This window comes from Brassica napus, chromosome A1 (assembly GCF_020379485.1).
Source record: "Brassica napus cultivar Da-Ae chromosome A1, Da-Ae, whole genome shotgun sequence".
In the NCBI taxonomy this organism is placed as follows: domain Eukaryota; kingdom Viridiplantae; phylum Streptophyta; class Magnoliopsida; order Brassicales; family Brassicaceae; genus Brassica; species Brassica napus.
In genome coordinates, this window is record NC_063434.1 from 7,554,865 (window position 1) to 7,582,367 (window position 27,503).

The 27,503-nt window shown below is 32.8% G+C and overlaps 4 protein-coding genes, 1 long non-coding RNA gene and 1 other non-coding gene across 7 annotated transcripts; 2 read left to right on the plus strand and 4 right to left on the minus strand.

The window, feature by feature from the left end:
- Positions 1–135: 135 nt before the first annotated feature.
- On the plus strand, positions 136–219 carry TRNAL-CAA. The gene has a single exon. It is a non-coding gene; the product is annotated as a tRNA-Leu (tRNA).
- A 185-nt stretch (positions 220–404) lies between these two features.
- LOC106441383 (potassium transporter 3) lies at positions 405–4,234 on the minus strand. 2 transcript variants are annotated; one of them, XM_048741236.1, is made up of 9 exons: positions 3,991–4,234; positions 3,526–3,769; positions 3,209–3,457; positions 3,088–3,135; positions 2,746–3,006; positions 2,605–2,657; positions 2,237–2,351; positions 1,720–1,974; positions 405–1,646 (listed from the first exon to the last, which is right to left on the minus strand). In XM_048741236.1, the coding sequence occupies exons 1-9, from the start codon at positions 3,991–3,993 to the stop codon at positions 547–549; spliced, it is 2,328 nt and encodes a 775-aa protein (XP_048597193.1). In that variant the 5' UTR covers positions 3,994–4,234; the 3' UTR covers positions 405–546. The 2 variants fall into 2 exon arrangements, with proteins under 2 accessions (XP_048597193.1, XP_048597189.1); XM_048741232.1 differs by having other exon boundaries at positions 2,746–3,135.
- Positions 4,235–4,964: 730 nt separating this feature from the next.
- On the minus strand, positions 4,965–7,617 carry LOC125578472 (calcium-dependent protein kinase 3-like). Its single transcript, XM_048741239.1, has 9 exons — positions 7,164–7,617; positions 6,594–6,880; positions 6,373–6,516; positions 6,141–6,293; positions 5,948–6,063; positions 5,699–5,866; positions 5,490–5,617; positions 5,308–5,407; positions 4,965–5,218 (listed from the first exon to the last, which is right to left on the minus strand). Exons 1-9 carry the CDS (start codon positions 7,553–7,555, stop codon positions 5,129–5,131), a joined length of 1,578 nt encoding a protein of 525 aa, XP_048597196.1. The 5' UTR covers positions 7,556–7,617; the 3' UTR covers positions 4,965–5,128.
- Positions 7,618–8,006: 389 nt separating this feature from the next.
- LOC106376325 (4-hydroxybenzoate polyprenyltransferase, mitochondrial) lies at positions 8,007–10,998 on the minus strand. The gene is made up of 9 exons (XM_013816388.3): positions 10,780–10,998; positions 10,106–10,584; positions 9,897–10,032; positions 9,389–9,510; positions 9,156–9,225; positions 8,922–9,071; positions 8,697–8,832; positions 8,507–8,603; positions 8,007–8,422 (listed from the first exon to the last, which is right to left on the minus strand). Exons 2-9 carry the CDS (start codon positions 10,558–10,560, stop codon positions 8,353–8,355), a joined length of 1,236 nt encoding a protein of 411 aa, XP_013671842.2. The 5' UTR covers positions 10,561–10,584; positions 10,780–10,998; the 3' UTR covers positions 8,007–8,352.
- A 2,892-nt stretch (positions 10,999–13,890) lies between these two features.
- On the plus strand, positions 13,891–15,933 carry LOC106362012. The gene is made up of 2 exons (XR_001273000.3): positions 13,891–15,497; positions 15,590–15,933. It is a non-coding gene; the product is annotated as an uncharacterized LOC106362012 (long non-coding RNA).
- Positions 15,934–16,257: 324 nt separating this feature from the next.
- Positions 16,258–19,489, minus strand: LOC106376324 (MLP-like protein 328). Its single transcript, XM_048741253.1, has 2 exons — positions 19,227–19,489; positions 16,258–16,820 (listed from the first exon to the last, which is right to left on the minus strand). Exons 1-2 carry the CDS (start codon positions 19,411–19,413, stop codon positions 16,552–16,554), a joined length of 456 nt encoding a protein of 151 aa, XP_048597210.1. The 5' UTR covers positions 19,414–19,489; the 3' UTR covers positions 16,258–16,551.
- Positions 19,490–27,503: the final 8,014 nt, after the last annotated feature.

The following is a 27,503-nucleotide window of genomic DNA, read 5'->3' on the forward strand; positions in this document are numbered from 1 at the left end:
TTAGACAGTTCTACAATAAAATGGTGGATACGGACCTTTAGCATTCCATGATTTTTTGTCTACCATGTGCCTATGGAAAGAGATAATCCGATATAGTGACGGAATATTATGATGTAAGTGGATAATCAAGCAAAAGTCAGGGTGGCCGAGTGGTCTAAGGCGCCAGACTCAAGTTCTGGTCCTCGTGAGAGGGCGTGGGTTCAAATCCCACTTCTGACATCTCTCTATTTTTTTCAAGCTTAAAATTTAAATTTTGCCAATTTAATTCAGAGATCACCATCACAGCTCCTACATTGAATATGATCCAACTGAGCTTTTATTTATGTTTGTACGATCACCACCGACTTTGTTTGAAACGGGACCAAGTCCAACTTACCAAATGTCCAATCTAAAAAAAATCAGTGTGAAAAAAATATATTCTTATTACAAAAGAAAAACGTATTGGTTTCACAATATCCACCATATTCGTGAAACTCGAACCATCAAACAAAACAACAAAACCTCACAGACATTTTAGCAATAGACAGATACTCTTTGTAAAATCACTCACAAGTAATAGTTCATGCCCACCTTAATCAAACAAATATGAGGAATATTCAACATCACAGCTGGGCTCCTGCAATTCTTCCTCAAGAACGAGTAAGCCACGTTCACCACCAGCCGTTTCACAAACACCGAGTTCCTCTTCGCCTTCACGTGACCGTGCCCAACAATGTACGCCACTTCCGCGTCCTTAGCATTCACCAGATCAAACAGCTCCTCTTTCACCTGTGGTTGTCTGAACTTAGTGTCCATCGGTCTGAACTGAAACATCCTCCTCATGCTCAGCCTTGGAAGCTCTTGCTCATACTCTGCTCTCAGCCTCAGCAGAACGGGCGACTTGCTGTTTGTTACTGTGGTCTGTGATCTCGAGCTGCCTGCGATGTTGGCCTCGGATATAGACCGAGACAGCCTTGTCCCGAACTTGTTTGAGGCTTTCACGACAGCCAGGCGACCGTCGATGGACCGGTCAGTGTTTGATCCGCCGTAGCCTTCGGATTCCAGCTGGATAAACTCGGCTATGCTCATCACTAGCTCATCTTCAAAATCGTCTCCGTCCTTGTTCACGTCTTTGTAGCCTGCTCTGATAATGCATCGGTACATCCTGTATGTTTTTGGTCCGATCCTGCCGATAAGGTAGCGTTCTTTCTGCGGTACATAAGGGATGGGGACAGTTTTGCAGCAGACAAAGACGACAACTTGGTAGAATGCTGGCAAGTTTGTGAGGAAGTGAGTGAATGTGGCGGGAACCCCGCTGGCGAGCTCTGTGTAGATAAGACCCATCCCGGGGACTTTGATGATCCCAAGGCTCGGGCCGAGGCTTAGGATTGATTTCATGGGGACCTTGTTGTGCTGGTCGCATAGGTACTTCTTTCTGCTGCCGTAGTGCCATACGTATGTGATGCAGGTGAAGAAGAGGGAAAGGAGGAGAGTGATCCAGCCTCCTTTAGGGATTTTGGCTAAGGCTGATGCAAAGAAGACGAGTTCTATGGTCCCGAAGAAGAGGATGAAGAGGACGGAGAAGACGATATTACGGTTCCAGACGAAGTTGATGATGAGAGGCATCAACCAAGTTGTCACAAAGGCTAGTGTCATGCAGGCGAGCCCTGGAGAGTATAAAAGGATTAGCTTAATGATAAAAGATGAAATATATTGTTTGATGGAAGGTTAAGCTCTTACCGAAAGCGAAAGCTATGTGTCGAGTGTCTTGGAAGAAAATGGTGACAGTGAGGGTGAGGATCATGACAACCCAGTTGATCTCAGGAATGTAGATCTGGCCAAGAACCCATCTTGGTTTGTGAACAATCTTCACCCGCGGGAAGCATCCCAATGCATAGCATTGTTTGACAATCGAGAACGTAGCAAATATGACTGCTTGGCTTGCGACCATTGCAGCCAGCATAGCCATCATCAGAACAGGCCAGAAAAATGGATCTGAGCAACAAGAGCAAAACACTTATGACAAACTACACGAGCAAAGAGTGTATGAATGCATAACCATATTACGTGCAGAGAAGAATAAACCAGAAACTTTGGATCTAAACATCCACAAACACAAAAGGCTCAGCTTCATTCATTTGAAAAACTGTACTACTCAAAGGACTTGTAGTGGAATTATCCACAAATTGCAGCGATTCATAGAGATTGTAAGGAGTAGAGGAATGACACGTGAAATGGAGACTGATCAAATGATTACCTGGAATGGAATCGTAAAAGCTTGTAGGTAGAGCAGAAAAGTTCTTTGATAGAAACGCAGCTTGGCCCATGTATTGAAGCACCAGACACGGGTAAACAACACAACAGAACGCAAACTGCATAGAACAATAACACTGTAAGATAACTATAACAATAACCAGATTGTGATAGTGTATCATAATTTTTTCTTATTCCTTGGGTCAAGAATGAAGTCCCAAATATACGTGTGACCAATTGCTTATGGATTTTCTTAGAAACAAAAATTCTCTTAGCAATTGTACTATGCAATTCCTAAAGAGCTTGCTGAGGGAACTTTCAAAGAGGTTTCTGCTACATGATTTGAGGAGCTAAATAAGTTGCTCAACTCACCCGTATAGATGTAGCTGTAAACTGGCCAAGTTCAGCAAAGATAGCCTCCGTTCCTGTAGTTAAGACCAATCGCCAAGATGAAACATAACATATCATTAAAACCTGTCGAGTCTTATTACAGAACATAAAAGACTATATTACCTGTGATGCATAAAAGAATCCCTCCAAGGGATAACCATCCATCTACACCCGTGTCTCTAAAGAATACATAAATATAGTAGGGAGATAAAGCTTTGTATACACTAGGGTTCCAAGTCACGATATTGTACACGCCAACAGTTGCAATCGACAGCAACCACAAAATCATTATGGGTGCAAATAAAAAGGCGACTTTATTTGTGCCACGGTGCTGCAGAACGAAAAGTCCAACCAGCAAAGCGCATGCTATCATAACCACAGTACCTAGGCAAGCAACACAATGGTAAAGAAAAATAAATAACAATAACGTAATGTATACACATAAGCGTGAAAGATATGACTTACTGTGCTTCAGACTTGTTTTCGCCACAAGGCCATCAATAGACGAAGAGACTACAAGAGGATATAGTGTTAGATTGCTAAACCATGTAAAAGTAAAATCTGGTGTAAAGGGCTACCTGATTACCTGAAATTGCTGGTGTAAGGACACCAATGGTAATGACCATGGAAGTTCCCACCAAGACTAAGATAAGCAAAGCTGTCTTGGATCTTTTATTCCGCTCTATAAGGCTTTTGAAAGCAGAGCTAGGCAAGTTTCTAGTAGCATCACCAGAGCCATAGTAGGTGGAGATTTCTTCATCAGCCGCTTGCTGGTTCGGAAGCAAAGAGAATCTCGCGTGCCTGCAGAGCAAAGCGTACAAAGCAAAGATCCCTCCTGCAACACAGAGAAACTCAACAATTTACATGTAATCTGAAGAATTCAATTAGCAAAAACTAACATACCTTCACCATTGTCATCAGCACTTAATACAAAGACCATGTACTTGACGAGTGAAAGGAGAGTGATGGTCCAAAATATCAAAGAGAACGCGCCGAAGATGGTATCTTCGGTTTGGTGGTGTCTCAACCCTCCGTAGAAAGTGCATTTGTAGACGTAGAGAGGAGAGATACTCAAATCTCCAAAGACTAAGCCAAAGCTCTGATACGCTAGAAGCAGGACTTGGTTACACCTGTTTCTCCTATCAGCCTGATTCAAATTCAAGAAGAACATTTACATTAGGATAAGATTATACAATGGAAAAGCTCAGAGATTCACTTGAATGAATCGATTAAAGCAATTATACTTTCAGCTATAATCTATTGGAAACGAAAAGGATAGAATCTATCATCGCGATCGTGATTTAAGCAACGGTTAAAGAGTGCAGACGATTCGGCTATACGCGGAGGAAATGGGATGGATGAACGTACCATGATTGGAGCCGCCGGAGAGTGAGATGCGGCGTCGTTTTTAAGGAGGATCGTCGAGGATCAGAGGGAAAGAGACTAAGGGGTTCTGAGAAGACGATTCGGAATTGAATCTAGAGGGAAGCTGTCCATCATCGTTTATTATCTCTCCAGACGAGATGATTAAAGAAATATATATTTCAGTTGTTTGTACTCGTTTTTCTTCTTCTTTAGATTTTTTTTTTTTTTACGTTTTCTTCTTCTTCTAATCATCGGCATTTTGTGAGAAAATTGAAAATATCATCAGTATTTTTCTTTTTATTATTTATTAATATTAGCTGAATTTTAATTTTATTAACTTTAAAAAAATTATAATATTTTTGTTTTATTGTTTATTAAAATTCGGATTGATAGTTAATTATGTTTTTGTTTATAAAAGTTACAAATTTGTGTACTAACTTTTTCTTACATCAAAACTAACTAGTACTCCCTTTGTATCAAAATAAGTGAATTTTAAGGTTTTTGTATATCTATTAAGAAATTATAAACTGTTATTTAATTTTTTTCGTTTGTCTAAAAATAATAATAAATACATATAATTCAACCAATAGAAAATCATACTGCAGATTATAAATACTGCAGATTATAAATAGTCAAAAACATAAAATTGCATTTACTTTTTACATGAAAACAAACATCACTTAAAATGAAACAAATTTTTTCTCTTAAACATCACTTGAAGTGATACAGAGCAAGTAATACAAAAAGGGAAGGAGTATATATACGATGGGATCTGTTGGATCATCAGTGTAAAACTACTGCACCACAATGTAGTTTTGCTTAATTTTTCATTTAGATTAGTGACATGGTTTATGATATAATTCTAGAAAACGTTTTCAATCATACACTAATCAAGTGATGGAGGACCTGCGATTAGAATCTCTCATGATGCAAACCTGCAAATGGCCTTTTTTAATTCAAGTGTTGGTAAAGAGATATTGCAGGAAACAAAATAATATTATTATTGTAACCAAACACTAACAAAGCTTAGTTCAAGTAAAGAAAGAAGCAAAGCAAACAAAACCAAACATCAAATGAGCTCTCGTCAGACAACATGGAGAAAGAGATTCGTTGTGGTTGTTATTACACCTCCAACGTCGTTTTACATATTGACTCTGCGTCGGTTTGTCACCAACTCTGGATGTCCTTTCTTCATCATCGCCACGAATTCTTCGTAATTGATTTTTCCGTCCTGCGAGATTTGAGTTTACAGCAAAGAGTGTTGTTAGGAAAACAAATGATAACATATGAACCAAACCAAATAATAATGCGTCTACTTACACGATCGGTGTCTACTTCAGCAATGATCTCTTTGATGGATTTGTCATCACCCATGTTGTATTTCTTCATGGCTTGTTCTAGCTCTTCCATTGTTATGTAGCTTAAATAACACAAATCAAGATTCAATGTGTGAGACTTTATCAGCTTGTTACTAAGAGAAAGCTTACTAATGTTTTTATTACCCGCTGTTGTCCTTGTCGAAGTATTGGAAAGCAGTGTACAAGTGATCCTCACGTTCGATTCTGTTCATATGCATTGTCGCTGATATAAACTCCAAGTAATCTATTGATCCATCTCCATCCATATCAGCCTAAACCAAAACAATAATAAGCCTTTGTGTAATTTTTAGTTTATGCAGGGGGAGAAAACACCAAGGACTTAAGAAACTTACTGCTTCCATTAACTGTTTTATCTCAGCCTCTGAGATCTTAGACCCAAGCTTGGGGAGACCGGTTCTCAACTCCTCCAAGGTGACTATTCCGTTTTTATCAGTGTCTAGAGCTTTGAACATCTCTTTCAGACCAATGATTTCTTCTTCAGATAAGTTCTCTGCGATGACCTGAAACAAAAGATTTGACTTGAGAACAAAAAAAAAAAGACTAAATGGCAGTTTGGTTTCACTAAAGATTTTTTGTGTTACCTTGAGTGCCATTTTCTTGAGTTTGTTCATCGCTCGGAACTGTTTCATCCTGGATAACACAGCATTGTCAAGCGGTTTGTCTGACGCCTCTCCGTCTTCTTTAATCCACGGATGGTCTGCGTTGGTATATTAAAAAACGTGCTTAGTATACAGTGTTGCTTAATCATCAAAACATGTTACCAAATGGCCTTACTTAGCACTTCACTCGCTGTAAGCCGGTCTTTAGGGTCATACGTCAACATCTTCTTCACAAGATCTTTGGCACCGTTGGATACATCAGGCCATGGATCAGCTGAAAAATCAAGCTTTCCTTCTAGAATGGCATCGAAGATCCCTGTCTCATTTTCTGCACAAAGATAACACTATGCATGCACGGTCCACCATGAAACAAAACTCTCTTCTCAATTAAAGATCAAAAACTATACCTCCCCAAAATGGCGGGACACCACTGAGAAGGATGTACAGAATCACACCGGCACTCCAGATATCAGCCTCTGGTCCATAGTTCCGTTTTAAAACTTCCGGGGCAACATAGTATGCACTTCCAACAAGATCCTTAAACTTATCTCCTGCATTCAAAACATAATCAAGTTACACCACAGATAAAGTAATAGAATGCAGTATCATCAATTAGCCTGTTATTAACCTGGTTTGAAGAAGACGGAGAGGCCAAAGTCTGTAGCTTTCAACGGGGAGCTCTCATCTTTGCTCAGAAAGAGGAAGTTTTCGGGCTTCAAGTCTCGGTGCATCACGCCCATAGAGTGGCAGCTGTGCACAACCATCACCATCTGCCTGCACAAATCCGCAGCGGCTCTCTCTGTGTAATGACCTTTAGCTATGATCCTATCGAAAAGCTCCCCTCCTTCACACAGCTCCATGATCAGATTCACCGACTGTCTGTCCTCGTAAGCTCCCTTCAAGTCCACTATGTTCCTACATAATTCACAAATCAATGCACCAACTCAAACCTCAGGAAAAGAATATGGAAACCACACACTTGCAAAGATCATTGTTACTACAAGTGTGTGGTTCCTACTGCTCATTAGTCATTAATATGGAAAATGAAGAACCATTTAATAGTAGATAAACAACATTGTTATAACAACAATGGTTCTAGATTAGCATTCACCGTTCCAACATATATACTATCATTAGACATTACTATTGGACCATCTCAAAAGAAGCATTGATCCTGTTAAATCGAGAAATTAATTACCTGTGACCGCTGAGATGGTGCATAATCTGGACTTCACGGCGAACATCTTCAATGTCGTCACTTTGGACGAGTCGGCGCGTGGGGATTGACTTGCAAGCGAAGACTTTCTTGGTCTCTTTGTGAGTGACGAGGTGCGTGACTCCGAACTGCCCACGACCAAGCTCGCGACCCAAGTCGTAGGTTCCCTTGACATCCTCCATCGGCTTGCCTAGGATCCGACCGTTCTGTTGAGAACGGGATCCGCCGGTTCCGGAGCCTGAGGAGGATTTGACGGGTCCGGAACCGGAGCCGGAGGATCCGCGGCGTTCGCCGGAAGGTTTGACATGGTGGACGACGTTGTCGGAGGAAGAGGAGGAGGAGGAGGTCTTGGACTTGCTGTGTCTGTGTCCCATTCTCGGAACTTTGTTTCTCTCTGAGTCAATAAAGTCAATGGAGAGAGAGACAAAAGGATCTCAGGTTCTCATGGCCTTTTTATGTCCGAAGATCGAACGCGAGGAGTGGAGACTACGTGGCACGTTTTCATTGGCTTATAGCTTGACCAATTAAACCGCGTATTTGTTGATTATTTCCCCATTTTTTAGAAAACTAATCAATGATAAAAAAAAAAATGGGTTAGATCTTTTATATTTACAGAAATTAAGAAATAATTACTGTTTGTTCCTAAAAATATATTTTCCTCTCACTAAAACACTCTTTTATACCAATGAGCCAATAATATTTAAGAAAATTTAAATATTTTCAATTAATATCAATTAAAGTTATATCATTTATTAACATCCATTAACTAAAGAAAAATTAGAAAATCAATTTGTGTCGGATATCATTTTTCATTCTTTTTTGCAATTTGAGATTGAAAATAAATTTATACAACCAATAGGGGAAAATAATCCTGTAACTTTCAAATAATTGATACAACTATTTTAAAGCAAGACTCTTTTCTGTTCAGATGTTTACTCTGTCAAGTGTCAACACTTTGAACGAGTATGGATAAGCAAACAACCTTGTAAACAAAGACATGACTCCCAGTTCCTATTAACAGAACCAGAAACTAATGAGAAAAGAGTCAGTCCAGAGGGTTACTCTGTCAACGCTTATATGACAAAGGCTTCTTCCTAGTTTTGGAAAACGCGCCTTTAGCTTTTGGAGCCTGAGGGTGGCCATGTCCTCTATTTCACTAACAGATAGATCTCTACTGAAAAGTTCTTCCGAGTACAACCCCACTGAATATAATAGCACCAAACCACTTGTTCGACACAAACCTGTGGAAACATCAAAGCCATAAAGGTATTAGCTATTCCAAGACAAACAACATATTGGATTCAGACAGAAGAAAGAAACCATACTTTTTACTGCAGTCAGTGCGAGATGACAAGTCAGCTGTCCCTATTTGCCATCCTAAGTGTCCTGATGCAGCGACCAGTGATGCGTAATATTGCCACCCTTAATGATTATAGCAAGAAGAACAAAATTAGAAAAGAATGTGGATGGAATAGGACATCACAAAAAGAACCGTTGTGAAGTTCACTGAGTTACCGAGATCTGCACTGAGTCCAGAAAGTGTAAGCAAACCCATGGATGCTGTGCCAAATCCAGTTAGCCAAAGCTTTGTATTATCACCGAATCTAAGAGCTGTTGACTTCACACCAACCTTCACATCATCTTCTTTGTCCTGTAGACAGACACATACAATAATAACCCATTCTTTCACACTAGCACATGACCAAACAAAATAGTTTCAAGAAACAGAGTGAACTATACCTGATGTGCATAGATAGTATCATACACAAGGGTCCAGCAGACTCCTGAGAGATAAAGAGGGAGAACAACAGCTGGTTCTAAGCTTCCTTTAACAGCAGCCCATCCTAACAATGCTCCCCAGTTTATGGTCAAACCTAAGAATGCTTGAGGCTGCAATAAGAATCCAAGAACCGACCAAATAAGACAGAGAAGAAAAATATATAGACTAAATTTGAGGATGGCTTTTTAAATTACCCAAAATGTAAACCTCTTCATAAGTGGGTAGGAGAAGACAAGTAACAAAGATGAAGCCCCTAAAACACGGCTGCAGAATTATTTTTTGAAATGAGCTAACATAGAAAGAAACAAGTTAAACACAAAACTAAGGGAACGTGTGATATTATGTATTCAGAAGTTTACTACATCTGGTGAATCACATGTGTAAGTGAATCGAAACAAACAATTGCATATGAAAATTCGAAACAAACCTGTAATTGTTAAGTTGGAGAAGAATCCCTAAACCTAAAAGCAACTGTAGCCCAAGAAACTGAAGCCCTTGAAATGGTGTCAAAAGACCACTTGCAATAGGTCTTAATCTTGTTCGATCAACCTGGATAGTAAAAGAAGCAATTTCTAAGGAAACATAACTCATAACGAAACAATCATATAAAATCGTCAGCCTTCATAACGCACATTTCAAACAAAAAAAACATAGTCCACCTTCACTGCATCTAACATCTGACAAAGCAATCAATATATGCAGATAAACTATGAACCAAATCAGACATGTGACTAGAAAATGCTACATCAATTGACGGCATAAATTGATCAGACATACGAGAGTATCATGAGCACTTCAAAATGTGAAAGCAGAAATAGTATTCTCACCATAGTCACAGAAACCATATTTATACCTAACATATTCGCTTAAACGATTAAATGGAGCTATATATATAAGACATTATCTCATTCAGATACTGCAAAGACAAAACTGACCTTTGTATCAATGTCTCGATCAAGCAGATCATTTATAGTACAGCCAGCACCTCTAAGAAGTAGTGCACCACAACCGAATAAACCCATCATTTTAAAACTCGGAAGGCTTCCATGATCAGCAGCCAACGCAATTGACCTTATACAAAAATGATTGAAACTCACTAATCTCTAAGCTACAGTATCCAAAGGAGAAGATACACTAAACTCACCACATACAAGGCCAAGCAAGCAACCAAGTCCCAATAGGTTTATCCAAACGAGCAAGCTTAGCATAACCTCTAGCTCCCTCAGGCAAATACAAATCAACCCAATTAGAAGCTTCCTTAACACCACCAACACCACCACTCTTCTCCTCCTTGTCGTCTTTCTTAGGATTCCCCTCCACAACCGAAGACATTCCAGCTACTAATCTATAGTTCCAGCCAACGCCAAGAAGCTTCTCATGATGAAAGTCCGTCCCTTTACTCCACACTTCGTGGTCACGACTCCATAGAGGATACTTAAACAAAGTGTTGATGCAATGCCGTGTAGTAGTAGTAGTAATGGGTTGTGACAAGTATATATTTTGTTGTTGAGAGTGGAAAACAGAACTTGAAGATGGAGTTGCCGACACGGATGGTTTCAACAACCGCCGTGAAACACGGGAGAGTCGGAAAAACGACATCTTTGAGAGAGAGGAAGTGTTTGCCTGCAAGAAAAAAAAGAAAAGGACTTGAGTAGTTTCGAAACGCTAAGTAAAAAGTCAAGCGAGGGATCTTCAGAGGCTGAGTTTGATTGGTTATAGATAGTTCAATAATCAGAGGCAGGACACAAAACAGAAGCTAAGATCGGATTTTTAATAGACTAAGCGAAGGAGGAAGAAGAATGGTGGAGGGAAGCTTACCGGTTAACAACGACTCCGGCGTGGAGGAGCGAGCACCTCTCGGCAGCTAGAAATTCTCTAGTAACTCGGATGGATCAGTAATGGGCCTGTGCACCATTCTATCTGACCAGGCCCATAATGAGTTGATACCAATGGGCCAGAAAAATTTGGGACTGTTGAGGAAACATATTATAGTCTGTTTATTTTTCCAATCTTTTGTCTACTTTTTATTAATCAATATAATATATTAGAGAGTTGTCCAAAAAAAAAAATATATATATATATAAAATTATGATTAATAATTTTACCAAACAGGTAAATCTTTATAATATTATTTGAAAAATTATTTTTCTATGTGTCGCATTCACGTTAATTCTCAAAATAGTTAATTACATAACTACCTTTAATAAACTAAAAATATTATTTACGATTTTCATTAATAACAACTATTTTTATTTCTTTTTTTTTAATTAAATTAAAAACAATTAACTAAATTTTCATTTTTTTCAAAAGCACATAAATAATAAAAAGTAATATTTATAAAATATAAAATTATAGTTTTTAGAGTTATTTAGGTGAATATACATAGATAAGAATTTAATTAGGTAAGTATGCAATGATGTGACTTAATTAAATATATGAAAATCATGATAGTGGATTTTTACCTTAATAGCCCTAATGTAGTGGACCTATGTTACATGGAAACGGAAGCGGATACGTGGAAACGGAAGCGTAAGGAAGCGCAGAAGCGAGATTTTTTAAAATATTAGGAAGCGGGTACGTGTTGGAAGCGTATATCCATATATAAATAAATATAAATATATATATATAATATTAATTTTTGAAAAAATTAGGACTAAAAATTATATGATTTAAATTTAAAATAAAGCATTCATTCATTTATAATATTTTTGAAATGATTTTATATTAAAACTGTAAAAATACACATAAATGAAGTTTACAAAAAAATTATATTAATTAGTTTTAATACTTCATAAATAATTGACACAATATATTTCAATATGTGCTATATCTTTAATAAAAAATCTCAATGCATAAAGATAATTTATAGTATTATTTTTAATATTTGTATATTAATAACTCAATATTCATTACTATTGATTTTTTATTTTATATAGATTAAAACTACGGTTTTATATTTTATTGATATACATTGCATTTTTTTTAAAAAAACGGAAGCGTGATTCCAAAACGGAATCGTAATCTTCCAACAAGTTTTTAAAGAGAATATTTTAGAAACGTTTTGGAAGCGAGATTCCGCAAGCTTCCACAAGATTCCGATTCCGATTCCGGTTCCGAAGCGGGAAGCGGACGTCCGATGAAGCTTCCGTGCAACGTACGTAGTGGTCGATGAAATCAGGATGGCGCGTGAAGAGGTGGTTGGTTTACTGCAGAGTTTTTTTTTGGTCTCTGGATGAAGGAGGACAGGTTTGGTGTCAGTAAAATCAAATGTGATGCTAACTATGCTATCATATATACATCAATCATTAAATGAACATGTATCTTGCAGATTTAATACTAATCAGTAGACTCTAATCACTAAATTTTAAACCAAAAATTAAATCCTAAACCCAAATATTAAAATTTAAAGTTGATCCTAATTTCACTTTCACTCTCTAAATACTAAATCATAAACTCTAATCACTAAATCCTAAACCAAAAATTAAACCCTAAATTTAAAAATAAACCATAAACTCAAATATCAAAATCTAATGTTCATCCTAATTTTATTCTACCTTCTAAATACTGAATCCTAAATTCTAATCACTAAACCCTAAATCCAAATATAAATCTTAAACCCAAATAAAATGAAACAAAATAAATATCATATTACACATTTGTGAAATTATGAAATATCTATGACTTAGCAAATTTTTATTGATTATCATTTTAATAATGAACGCACAAGTACAGGGCCTAAAATGAAACAAAATAAATATCATATTACACATTTGGTCATATTTTAGTCTAATTATGACCAGAAAATATGGTTCATTTTAAAAAAAAATGATATAACTCAATATACCCGTAATATAAATAACGAGCCAGTCAAAATATGAACAATTAAATCAACCGAATTATTATGAGTTATATATTCATACATGTGCATTTTCATAGTATTACAAGTTATGTTCTATTTTCTATTTTTAAAACAAGATACATCAAACTATACAAACTTTTATAAAATATATTTACAAATATAATAGGATAAACTGAACTACTTACTAGTAAGCCAATTTTAACCTGATTAAAAAAAATCATTGTCTATTTAAAAGAATAGAAACAAATCAACATACCGTAATGAATAGTTAAAGTAATACAAATATTATATTTGAAATAATATATCCAATTAAAATGGGAACATAAAGATACTAAACACAATTTTTTATCATACATATAAATTAAAAAATTATTTAAAACCTATAAACAAACAAAAGCAAATATTTTTAATATTATAATTTACTTATTTTGTAAATTTTTATTTTCGTGCATGAGCACGAAAGAATCACCTAGTAAGTATTTATAAAAGAATTATGTCCGCATGTGCGGATAAAACACCTAGTTTTCAATAAATATTATGATTATCCCCTATTCATGCTCTTGCGGTTTCTGTCTATGGAAAATACTCCATTGTATATTTTAGAAGAAAGAAAGAATAATTAAAATATTCAAATCTGTTTTCTCATCAATAAATAGAATCAACTGCATATGGCCCCTACTGGTTAATTATGACCTTAAGCCGACCATCCATGCACTTATCATGTTCATATCATCCCCTTGAAGGATGGGTAGTTACAATGCATGAGTTACCCATGGACACAGACCAGTAATAACTTAACGGATTAGCTAGGTATGTTACAATATAAAATTGATGTGCCTGGAAACTTCAATGTTAGATAATATATCCTAATATATCTGGAGATGATGGCATGGCCGCCACACTGCCACTGCCCCTTATGGTCGTGTCAACGCATAAATTTTACAATCATGCACTTTTAATATATCTGTACAACAGTACAAGTGATTGAGATTTTTTTTTCTTAAACACAACACGTGATTGCGATTATGTATCACCCATATTCAATGGTTAAATCTAAAACTAGTGCTCACTACAAAAAAAGGGGAACATTGTGACTAAGCTTTATGACAAAAAGTTTTGTCACAATATTGTGACTATTTAATTACTACATAGTGACTAAATTTTTTTGTCCCAAAATCGTAAATATTTTGTCACAATATTGTGATGAATGTATAAGTAACAAAAAAACGTTACAAAAAGTTACAAATATGTGACGCAGTGGTTAGTCACAAATGATGTTACGGAATCGAGACTAAAACTCGTCCCTACTAGATACAATTTCGCGACTTCCATTATGTCACCCACGGTGACTGAAGTTTGTAATCACATATCATCTTAATTTGTTACTGGGGTGGTGACCTTGCGAGATAAAATACTACTATATTTTGTCACTATTATAAAAACCATATGCTTTAAAATTGACTCAAAATTTAATCTTATTCAAAAATTAATCTTCTATAATCAAAACTCCAAACACCATACAGTAAACTCCAAACTTTAAGTTATAAAGTAAACCTTACACTTAAAGTGATAAATTATAATTACTATAAACTTAACTAATATTTTACACTCATACATCTTTTTAATTTTGAATTCTAATTTAAAAACCTTAACCTCATACTTTAAATCTAAACCTCAAATTGTAATCCCCAAATTCCAAACCCTAAATAATAAAAGATAACCCTCGACACTTTAAATCACTGTAGTTAAAATCATAAATAGTAAACAAAACGTAATCACTAATTTTTAACAAAAAAATATAATCACTAATTATATACAAATACCTTAAACATTTACATATAAAACTTAATAAATTCCTTTTTAAAAAAAAATATGTATATAAATTAAATATACATAAACTTTTTAAAAACCAAGATTTTAATCTTTTATAAATCTTAACACCAAACCCTAAAAACAACTTCAAATCATATACCCTCACTCCAAATTCTAAATCCTAACTCTACTCTTGAACTTAGACTTTTAGTCATAGAAATTAAATCACGAACTCTATAACAAACCTTCAACTTTAAACAAATGCATGAAACCATATACCCTAAACTCTAAATTATGTCTTTTTTTAAAAAAAATTATCATAAAATTTAATTTGTAAACCATTGCACCAACATATAACCATTAAATATACTTAAAAAAAATTAATCTAGTTTTAACAAAAAAACACTATTTTAGTTTTCCCACGTTTTGAGAATATATACAACTCGTTTTGGCTCTATTTTTTTTGGCATTAATCTAGTTATCCCACGTTTTGAGAATATACCTTTTTTTTTGTAACTGCGTTTTGAGAATATACTTCTATCTCATAACCCTACTTTACTCCTCTGTCTCTTTCTTTTTAATTTCGTGTAGCCTCCACCCACTCTTTTCTCTCTTTCTCCAAACAAATCAACAATCCTCTTGATTCTTTTTTTTTTGTTTCAGTTATTTATTTGATTCTATCTCTCTCATTTTCTTCTCCCTTAGAACATCTCTTTCTTTCACTTTATCTCTCTGTGATTTTAATTTATAATGTTTCAGATTCAGTGTCATGCTCTTCTCCCTCATTAAAGGTAAAAACTCACGACCCTGCCTCTCGACGACTATACTGATCCGTACGTAATGCAAATGGTATTAACAAGTTGATGTATGTCTCTCTCCCAGTTTCATTTCTTTTCCATTTTGATTTGTTACTTTTTCAAATTCCAGATTGATTGATTTGATTTTATTTGGTGTTAGATTTCGGATACAGATCGATGTAGCTAGATAGAGCCAATACTTCGTCGTAGATTTGGCGACTACCCTGTTCGAGGATTTCATCAGGAAAATATGAAAAGCCAGTGCCAATGATGAAGGAGAATACAAGGACAGCGGGGGTGTAGACAAGGGTAGAAGGAGAATCTACGAATACCGATTGGTTGCTGTAGTTTGATGGAAGCAAAGGAGACCAGTTTTACCCTAATTTTTTTTGCTTTGGTTTGTATTATAATTGGTTATCTAATACCAACTTAATTTTTTGTAACCAGTTAACCAATATGTGGTTCAGATAATCAATAAAATATATTTTAGTTACAATTTTCTTATAAATTTACTTTTTATAAAAAGAATCATGTTTATTTAATATTAAATTAAATTAATTTTTCTAATTAATTTTTAATATAAATATCTTTAAAAAAATACAAAGCCACGCAATAACCAAATTATTTGGTGAGTATTTGATAATTACCACGAATATTTTAGTGACTATTTAGTTATAAATTGTAATGGATGTGTAAAAGCAGATATTGTGACAATATAAAGGACTATAGAAACAGCCGTTTATACGTAATTTAACAAAAGAAAAAGAAAACACGCTCATCCAAATCAACCAATGGCACTAGATTTATATCTATGAAAAGCTGTACTTATACTGAAGACTGAAAAAGTAGATTACTGAAGAACGTACATTATTCATAAGAATCATTACATCGAACTCGATGATGACCATGACAACATATCAAACCATCTTGCGGAACCAGACAATTACATAAAATTAAACTCCACGTATCCCGGTATCCGTGACAAAAAAAAAAAAAAAACTCCACCTACAAGACGCCCTTTATTATATTGATAAACACCTCAATAAGTAAGTAGAGACAGTGATGATGGTGATGGTGCGATGTTGATGATGATAATGATGATGGTGGTGATGGTTATAATGATTAAGCTTTGTTGACGTGGTGGTCCATGTCGGCCACCAGGCTCTTGACGAATTTCATGTAGGTGCTTGGTTCAGGAGAATCATCGTTGCGCTTCTCCCACACAATAGTGATTTTGCAGGCGCAGGTATCCTCAGTTTTGGGGATAAATTGGTAGATGACATCATACACCTTGAGTTGCTCCATCACGTGACCCTCAAGTCCTCTTAACGTCAACGTTAAGTTCTCATCGTCTACCTCTCTCTTCTCCTTGAACATCTCTTCCTTTCCATCTTTACACACATGTATATGTTCATTAAGTAAGTTTCTAACATCTGACTAATCATACTAGCTAATCATAAGAATATGTATGTGTGATTATATGTTCGCAGTCAATCTTCAGCGGACTAATGTTTCGTTTAACTAGTCTGCGCAGGTTGCTGAAGCCATGACGCCACGCATAGTGAATAAATACCCTAGAGAGTGCTGAACTCATATTAATACGTTCTTTAACCAGACCAACAAATCTAGATGGATTTTGACATTTGTTTACCAGCTATGACCTCGACTGCCTGTTTTTGCATTGTTATACTGTTTAATGTGAATGAATCTATATTGTTAGAATTTGGAGGCAAAATTCATAGCTAATTATACACGCAAACGTTAAGTCTTTTCTTTCATATAAGCATTTTCCAAATTACTTGCATCCAGTGCCGTGCCTAGCTTTTTAGGGGCCTTAGGCAAAACTTAAAATAATCTATGTAACTATTATATAAAATCATGCTTAACATTTAGACCAAAAAAAAAACTATTATATAAAATTATTAAAATAATTATTATGAAATTTATATAACTCATTATGCTGATACATAGATGATAGTTATTGTATATAGTATTTAGTAATGTTATGAAAAACTATAATATATAAATTTTATTCTGAAAATTAACTAAGTTAATAAGATATTAAACATTCAATATTAAAAATATGCTAAATATCTGATAAATTATTTTGACAAATAATTTTTTTTTAAGTTAGAAATTTATAAGAAAAACAAGATCATATGATAAATTAAATACCTAATAATATTATGAAAATAAATTAAAATTATAATCTAAAACATTAAAGAAAAACAGTCAAAAGAAACAAGTCATGAAAATCATAACCAAATAATAACTCACTTAATTTTATGGTAAGTTCGTTAATATCCCCTTATTATTAAAAAAGAATCAAAAAAACAGAGTAACCTTAAAATGGTAGTATATTTACAGGCGTGCCATTATGGCGACGTGTCAGACAGATAGAGCTTCTCAGATCCCTTTTGAAAACAGCTACACTCACCCTAGCAATTTACTATTATTGCCATTGGACAGACATTTGATATTCGCATCGCTCGAATTCTTAAAATTCTCGAGGCTCTTTTAGGCAATGCTGTATATAATTCATATAACTTTATATGATATAGTTTGATTTAGTAAATTGGAATAATCGCTGACCAATAATCTCCTACCTCCTATCTCCTATCTCCTATCTCCTTTTTATATTAGTTGAACTATGTTACACACATCATCTACTATATCAATTGTGCTTAATCAAACTATGTATGTTTCATGCTCATCAGTTTCTATGATCATTTCCACGAATTTAAAACACAAAAAGTAATATACGCTTATTAAATTGAATCATAAACAAATATATGAACAGTTTAAGTTGAGATGTTTTTCTCAATTATGATTATAAATATTCTCTTTAAAATTGGAGAAAGCTTTTTTTTTTAATATTCAAATGTTATTATGATCATTTGTATTTACAGGTACAAACAAAATGATTTAATTTCAAAATGATTTCCGTAGCCATTTCAAAAATTAGTCAGCGTGTTATTTTTGTGGACACCCTTTATTATGCAACTTGAATTTTTTTTAAAGAAAACTAATTTTTCTTTTTGATTTTAGACAACTATGAAATAAGGCCCAACAAAATTAAATTATTCTATACATCAAAATTCACCAAATATAAACAAAAAATTTTAAGAATTAATGTCTATTACATAAAGTCCACTATATTTCATTTCTATAAAATATATGCTTTTAAGTTCTATATAGTTCACTTTATATTATACCAACCATTCAAAATACAGTTTCATAATTTTAATACATCATTTTTATAGATCATTTTAATATCAACCTCAATCCGCGCAGGGCGCGGATCCAATCCTAGTAACTCTTGTAAAATTAATCACATATATTTAAGCAAATAAACCAATTGAATTTTAGTAGTGAAGTCCTAAAATCTGGAAAAAAGGGCCCTTAAATTTGATTAATATGGTGGGGCCTGAGGCAATTGACTTTTTAGAAACATGGTAAGCACGGCTCTGCTTGCATCTAAGATATACCATACATTAACCATCGTAATCCGTACGTACTAGACAATAGATTTACTAAAACCCTAGTTCATATATATACATGCATGTAGTATATTCAAACTCAACAGTGTGTGGCAGTCTGTGTGTATATGACTTTAAAGTGTTAAATATATATATATATAGAGAGAGAAGTCATCTTGATAATTGTCATGCTGATTCTTTTAGCAAAATCAGCTATTAAAAGCCTGAATGTTGTAGCAAACTGTAACTAATGGTTCTCGTAATGAATGAAATATGTTGACTAGAAAAAAAGAGAGAAAAAGTAAAGTAAATGTATACCCCAGGTGTAGTTCCAGCTCCTGATAGAACCATGGGAGTCATGTTCGCCCTCGTGAACGGTGACATTTTGGATGTGGTGGCCGATGGCGTCAGGGAAGACATGGTTCTCGCTCTTCCACCTCTTGTAGTGTTTCTCCGCTGTTCCTTTCAACGGAACCTCCGTCACGTATGTTCCTGACGTCGCCATTTCTCTCTCTCCCTCTCTCTGTTTTAAAGCTTCTACTTGTTTATTTTGCGTTGTGATGGTTGATGAAATAACACACGCCTCGCCACTGTTTATATAGTGAACGTGAAGGTTAAAATACGGGTTTTACCGTTTATTTTAATCATTGATCGTGCATGCTAGAATCTTCTCCTCTTCTTCCTTTAAACCTACACTCTCTAATTAATGAGCAAAACTGGGTCATAGAAGTGTGTGTTTTCTTAAATGTTGAGTTGTCTTCGTCCACGTTATTCATGCGGGTAGTTGGCCTAACATCAATCATGCCCCATACATATTAATCAACTAAGACAGATATACGTGTATGTATATATCGCCATGCATTAAACAATAATGTAATGTAATATATATACATATACGTATATATATATACGTATATATATATGGATATGGCAATTGACATGCATCCGTAACGGATACAAATAATGGTTTGAGAACCACCGCTTTCACAGTTTCACTTGTTTACAAAACGTCTTGAAAACATGAATAAATACATTTAGATAGTGAAATTGTATTCAATTTGAATGTCAAAAGTGTTTTCCAATTTCACCAGTCAGCAACTTTTATCAATTTTATTCATTTTAGAAAAAAATTGTCAGTCACGGTTGACTTACGTACTAATTTTATTTATAAAAAAAAAATCTGGTGTCATATTCCGAATCTAATTTTGACATGTGTGCCTTGTATACTTTTTTTTTTGAACAACTGCAATATATTAGATAAAAGGTTCAGTACATGATAGAGGGATCACATAACAGAGTATTTTTCGCTAGCGAATCAGCTCGAAAGTTACGATCTAGAAATGTGCGAGAAGTAGATAAAATCAAAAGATGCAGATAGAAACTCGATGTCCTTAAGAACTCCATAGAGTTCTATAGGGTATGTGTTCGAGTTAATGGCTCTGATTAGCTCAAGTGTGCCTTGTATACTAAAATGTATAAAATCAGTACTTTACTAATTTAACAGTCGAGCGGGTGGGAGCAATTAATGTTTATTGCAGCTTATCATTCGGTCCATAAACGTAATCATTTCCAATAGAATCAATAAAATAAAACATCGAGTTTGATCCAGTTCCTAACATGGAAATGCATTAAATAGTTCTTGTTATCTTTTTCCGAGCTGCATTATGATTTGTATACTCTACAATAAAAACGAAAGAAAATTAGTGATCCTACTTTCTTCATGCTTTTCTGTCTGTATCTGTGGAAAATAATTGAATGTATGTCAAGAAGCAAAAATGTTACTGGGGCCGGGACGACATATTGTGCATAGAATAATGAACATACTAATAGGCTATACTAGTTGGTAGTATTATTCTTCATAGATTATATACTATCGGTATGGGAAGTCAACATTGTTGAGATCTATAATTGGATCAACTAGCTAGAGGAATTCAATTGGTTGACGATACTGAATATTCGAGCTTTGTGAACAATGGAATAATACATGAAAACACCCAATAGTAAATGCGGGAGCAGGGCCGTCTCAAATTAATTTTAGGCCATGTTCAAAAAATATTTTAATCGTACATTTTATCAAGTAATTTTAAAATTTAATAACTTTGTCTGATTTTTTTTTTTAATTATAAGTTCTAAATTTAGCATTATATCTAAAATTTTAAAGTTTCTAACCATAATTTATCTATATATTTTGAAAAATTTTTAAATTTTTTTATTTTTATATTTTGGGGCCCTGTTCGACCGCTCCACTTGCGCGTGCTGTTAGACGGCCCTGTGCGGGAGTGTTCTACCGAGATAGAAGAAGAAGAATATGGAATTAAATTTGACTTGTTATGTTTTACCATATTTTAAGATCTCTTAATTTATATTTCTTGGAATAGAGATTATTAACAAAACAGCTTCATCCTGTTCTTCATAAGTAGAAAATTTATCATTACCAGGATACCATATGCAAATGCCAATCACTTCTCCCTGTTGTATGTGTTAAGCATGTTGATAATACTGTTAAATGTAAATGACCCCTCTCAAGCAGGTTCAAAGTAGCAAAAGCAGGTTCAAAGTAGCAATCATATTCTCAGGATTATTAGATCACCATCTATTTGGTAATTCTAATTGATTGTTGAGTATTCATACAATATTGAAACCAATAGAACTTTATGTTTAAAATGGTTTTTTTCTTGAATAGATATCCAATATAATTTTTAAAAAGTTTACAAGAGACTTTTACGTTCACTAAGTATAAAACTCGAATTAATATTGGGACTCCAGTTTGCATGAAGAGAACTAATTTTTGCGGTCGAATGATACTTAGGGCAACCCCGACAGAGGTATTAGAGCACCTTTAATGGCAACTCTTATTGCTGTCTTTTAAAAAAAAATTATTTAAAAATAAATGGATCCCACCATATAATCAAGAGTTGCCCTTTCTGCCTCTCCCTAGGAAGCGACTTTAGTTTGGGTTTTAGACTGTGTGCGGGCCCCACCGATACGTGGTGGCTCGCGATTGATTCGATTTTTTTAAAAAACCAAAATAAAAAAATAAAATTAAAAAAAACCTAAAAACTTGTGCTTAAGAATTGTGCTAGTTAATTATGCTCTTAGGACAAGTTTTACTGATTAAAAATAAAAAGTATAAGAAAAAATAGTGTGAGAGAGACAATCAGTTCTCTGCTACCAATCTTAACAAAAAAATTCGAAGATATCCCCTTTACACATGTTTCTTTTTTAATTGGTTTTCATTAACTTTTGTGATTTAAAATTTACTTTTTAATTAAATTACATAAAAGTTATTAATACTAAATTGGTTAGAAACCAATGGGAAGATACTCCCCTGTCACTGTGAAAAAAAAATCTCCACTAAAAGTGATAAAATTCATGTGCTCCTAAATTGTTTAAAATTTCAAAAGAGGAAAAAATTTCAAAACTTATAAACACACTGGATCAAAATTTGGCAAGAGAGACAATCAGTTCTCTGCGACCAACCTTAATGGCAGCAGCATTGGGAGTTTCTTCCCATAGTCTCTCATGCTTAAAACAATAAAAATATTAACAAATGAAGAAATAGAGACAAAATGACATGCATCATCTCGTGATAACGAGATGATGCACTATGCGTTAGAGATTCTTTTGCCTAATATAATGTCACATTGTAAGTGGCTTTGGCTTTCCTTTATTTAAAATTTAATCCCTTATATATTAATTGAGAAACATTACAACCTTTAAGTGTAGCCACGTGTCATCACCAAAATGAAATTCAGAATCCTTAGAAAATATGTTGGTCCAATTAAGTATATATTATACTTTTCATTAAACTAATCATACAATTAATTAAAGTGTACAATTACTATTTTATTTTCTTTCCTTAAATAAAACCTACGGAATTACCAAATATGACTAATATATATATGACAATTAATGATTCTAATAATAAAGATTTGATAGCAATTTATATCCCATCCATTTCTTTTGTTTAATTTTATATTATTAAAATAAATTAAACAATCAAATTAGCTATGAAATTAAAATATAGATTTTTTCGTATATGTTATATTTTGAATTTTTAAAAATGACAAAATTACTAAAACTGTTAAAATTATTATGTTAAAAATTAATGATCAACGGTTTAACATTCCCTATATATTAATAGAGAAACATTTAAAAAGTTTAGAACCTGTAGTTTGTACTAATTAAAAAAGTGTCATGATGAGTTGTCACGTAACTTGAATGCAAATAACTAAAATGACACAAAAATGAGAAAAATATTGAAGATATATAGTATTGACAAGTGAACGTAAACTTCTCATAACCATAATTAACTTTTAAATTGCTAAATCATGATATAAAATGGAGCTGACATAGTTTCATTGTAACCAAATAGTAGGCATGAGATTCTTTGGCTTAAACGTTAGGTTTTTATGTGATAAATAATTTTTTTGTCTTAAAATATTTTTAAAAGTAGGACCAGTTCATTAGTAAACAAATTATGTAGTTAACAAAAAAAGTTTTAAAAAATTGTTTAAGAGCCAAATATTAATTCGATCAATAATATAAATTTATTTTCAATACGATATTTCTTAAATAATTTTCATATAAATTTACCCTGCGCAAGGCGCAGGTCTTATCCTAGTTATATAATAAATGATAGGGCAATTCTCTCAAATAACTATTTTTAAGTTTTTGTCACAAAATTGCTTTCAAGAAAGAAAATGATCAAAATAACTCTTTTTTATTTTGAAAATTTTAATATTAGTATTTTTTATTTTAAAAAATTTGTTTATAAGATATACATAAATAAATATACTTTTTGTTTCGATGTTTTTAAGAAAAAAAAAGCTTCTTGTTCGTTTTGTTGCTTTGAACTGAGACAAATTAATTTTAACATCAAAAATATTACACATAAAGTTAACAGAAGGCGTCTCATCATCTCTACCGTGACTTTTGTGTTTTCTTATTAAGTGTGCTTTTATCTTTGTTGGATTTTATAACTAATGTGTTGTTTTTATCTCCCTATACATTAAAAGAGAAGTCACTTTAGTGATTTCTGCTGAGGTGGCACTCATATAGAGCTTTTCAGAAAAAACGTTATAATTCTATTGGCTGGATTTTTTGAATTTTTCTTTTTCATTTATTTTAATCAATCGCTTATGTAGACAAGCCCAAAACTATTGTCGATTTCATTAAGCCCATATATAGCTAAAAGATAATAATTATCGATTTAGTTTAGCCTTGGGTACCCGTTAGGGTTCGGGTCGGGTATTTCGGATTTTCGGGTATTTCGGTATAGAGGTGTAGAACCCGTTCGGGTATTTCTGTACTTCGGGTCGGGTTCGGATATTTTTAGTTCGGATTCGATTATTTTGGATCTGGTTCGGATATTTAGATTTTGAAAAAAAAAAATTAAAATTTTCATTTCTCAAGTTTCTTATATTTAAAAATATAACTTTCAGTAAACTATTTTTTTATTTTTAATAGATTAAATAGTTAATAGATTTGGACATAACATTTTAAAACTAAAAATGCATCAATTTAGTTATTTTTTTTAAATTTCGGATGTAACTTTTTGTTAATTTTTTAAATAAAAAACTTAACATGCATTTTAAATGAGTAGCAAATCATTTTTTTCGTAATTGTATGTATATCATATGAACTTAAAGTATGTGTAGTATCAATATAAATATTTTATATAAAATGAGAGATGTAAACTAAAAATATAAGGTTAATTATACATATGTTCGGTTATCTTCGGATATCCATTCGGGTTTGGGTATTATCCATTCGGGTTCGGGTATCCAATCTCTCCTTATTCAATACCCGTTCGGGTATTTTGCTACTTCGGTTCGGATTTCAGTTCGGGTTTTTCGGATCGGGTTCGGGTGCCACTTCGGATATCGGGTAAAGTGCCCACCCCTACTAATTAGGTTGTTTGTTTTTAATAACTTACATTTCTAATATGGATTACTTGCGCAAGTTGAAATCATTAAATATGCAAATAACTTATTGACAAAATTTGTTTTTAATAACTTACCTTTCTAATATAGATTACTTACGCAAGTTGAAATCATTAAATATGCAAATCACTTATTCACAATATGAATTACTTGCGCAAGTTAAAATCATTAAATTTTATCGATTTAGTTTACCCTTGGGCAAGATTTAGAATTAAGGCAAATATTAAAAACTTTCCTTATTATTCAAACGGTAAACTTGTGCATGTTGATATCATATTTATTATATTGCTTACAAAATAGTTTAATGTTTCTAATTAGGTTGTTTGTTTTTAATAACTTACCTTTCTAATATAGATTACTTGCGCAAGTTAAAATCATATCATATGCAAATCATTTTTTGACAATACACATTTAATATCTTTCTTTAAACGATTTTATTGACGTTTAACATTACTTGTCATATATATATGTATGTTTTCCAAATATGGAAGAATTGTTTAACTTATTGACGTTTAACATCACTTGCCATATAATCTAATGAATATTACAAATAACAATTTATGGAAACTATTCTCGAAATTATTGAAAGACTAATAATGTTTTATTTATTACTTTTAATATTTATAACCTATAAAATAAAATGAACGAAATTTTATATAAGATAATTATAATAGTTTTATCCTCTACTTGATGAACTGTGTTCGAATATAATCATATAATAACTATTTTAAATATTACAAAATCAAAAATGTTTATTAATATTATTTTTAAATTATTTATTGTTGTTTAAATAATAAATTTATCATAATTTTAAAATAATTTATAAAATGCTTACAAAATGCAAGGCAAAGTTGCAATTTCAAGAGTAAAGTCGAGATCTGGATTAAAAATCCTAATAACTGGTAAAGAAGGGAAGCCGAAGACAAAAACATTGAATGTTGTCTACAAACAAATTTTTCAGAATATTCCGTAGTTACGATACGTAATTTTAATCTACTTTTTTTCAAATACAAATTTTAAAATATATAAACTGTTACAATTATTTATTTTTTGTATTTGCCAGATGGGTTGTGATGAGTTAGGAGACCGATGACGGTATGTCAATTTAATATTATTTCATGTTCAATAAAATTTAGAAATTTATAAATCTATCAAATAATGTTAACCCGTCAAATTGCTTACAAAATTTATTTATTTTTTTGCACGTTTCTAATTGAATTTGCTTTCTTTATCGAGAAATGTACTTCATAATTTATATTATTTATGGATAATATTTTGATTTTTTTTATATTTTCTTTTAATATGACTACATAAATGTTTGTTTATTATTTATAGAAAAATAATATTGTTCACCTAAATAAAGAATTACGACACATATACAATCCTCCTATACATTAAAAGAGAAGTCACTTTAGTGATTTCTGCTGACATGACATTAATATAGAATTTCTCAGAAAAATTGTTATAATTCTATTGGTCGATTTTTTTGAATTTTATTTTTCATTTATTTTAATCAATCGATTATGTAGACAAGCCCAAAACTATTGTCGATTTCGTTAAGCTCATATATATCTAGGGGATAATAATTATCGATTTAGTTTAGCATTGAGCAAGATTTAGAATTAAGACAAATATTAAAAACTTTCCTTATTATTCAAACAGTAAACTTGCGCATGTTGATATCATATTAATTACATTTGCTTAAAAAATATTATAATGTTTCTAAATAGTAGGGGTGGGCGTTCGGGTACCCGTTCGGGTTCGGGTCGGGTATTTTGGATTTTCGAGTATTTCGGTATATAGGTGTAGAACCCGTTCGGGTATTTCTTTACTTTGGGTCGGGTTTGGGTATTTTTAGTTCGGATTCGGTTATTTCAGATCGGGTTCGGATATTTAGATTTTGAAAAAAAAAATTAAAATTTTCATTTCTCAAGTTTCTTATATTTAAAAATACAACTTTCAGTTAACTAATTTTTTTATTTTTAATAGATTGAATGGTTAATAGATTTAGACATAAAAATTTAAAACTAAAAAGGCATTAATTTAGTTATTTTTTTAAAAAAAAATTGGATGTATTTTTTTGTTAATTTTTTAAATAAAAAACTTGACATGCATTTTCGGATCGGGTTCGGGTGCCACTTCGGCGATGACGGTATGTCAATTTTAAATAAAATTTTTTTTCAAATACAAATTTTAAAATGAATAAACTGTTGCAATTATTTATTTTTTGTATTTGCTAGATGGGTTGTGATGAGTTAGGAGACCTATGACGGTATGTCAATTTAATATTATTTCATGTTCAATAAAATTTAGAAATTTATAAATCTATCAAATAATGTTAACCCGTCAAATTGCTTACAAAATTTATTTAATTTTTTGCAAGTTTCTAATTGAATTTGCTTTCTTTATCGAGAAATGTACTTCATAATTTATATTATTTATGGATAATATTTTGATTTTTATTATATTTTCTTTTAATATGTCTACATAAATGTTTGTTTATTATTTATGGAAAATAATATTATTCACCTAAAATAAAGAATTACGAAACATATACAATACAATTCTAATTAATGATAATATAAAATATGTTACTTCTAAAACTATACACTATTTATTCTATTTTTTGAATGAAAGTATCTTCGTAAAC

Coding starts and splice junctions, on each gene's coding strand:
- LOC106441383 (XM_048741232.1), bottom strand. Junction 3,136..3,208: donor CCTTACACCAGCAATTTCAG/GTAATCAGGTAG, acceptor ATCCTCTTGTAG/TCTCTTCGTCTATTGATGGC. Junction 1,647..1,719: donor ACACATAGCTTTCGCTTTCG/GTAAGAGCTTAA, acceptor TATACTCTCCAG/GGCTCGCCTGCATGACACTA.
- LOC125578472 (XM_048741239.1), bottom strand. CDS start 7,555: ATGGGACACAGACACAGCAAGTCCAAGACCTCCTCCTCCTCCTCTTCC. Junction 5,867..5,947: donor TCAAGAAAATGGCACTCAAG/GTAACACAAAAA, acceptor CTTTTGTTTCAG/GTCATCGCAGAGAACTTATC. Junction 5,219..5,307: donor CTGAAGTAGACACCGATCGT/GTAAGTAGACGC, acceptor CAAATCTCGCAG/GACGGAAAAATCAATTACGA.
- LOC106376325 (XM_013816388.3), bottom strand. CDS start 10,560: ATGTCGTTTTTCCGACTCTCCCGTGTTTCACGGCGGTTGTTGAAACCA. Junction 8,604..8,696: donor TGGACTCAGTGCAGATCTCG/GTAACTCAGTGA, acceptor ATAATCATTAAG/GGTGGCAATATTACGCATCA. Junction 8,423..8,506: donor CGCACTGACTGCAGTAAAAA/GTATGGTTTCTT, acceptor ATGTTTCCACAG/GTTTGTGTCGAACAAGTGGT.
- LOC106376324 (XM_048741253.1), bottom strand. CDS start 19,413: ATGGCGACGTCAGGAACATACGTGACGGAGGTTCCGTTGAAAGGAACA. Junction 16,821..19,226: donor GAGCTGGAACTACACCTGGG/GTATACATTTAC, acceptor ATGTGTGTAAAG/ATGGAAAGGAAGAGATGTTC.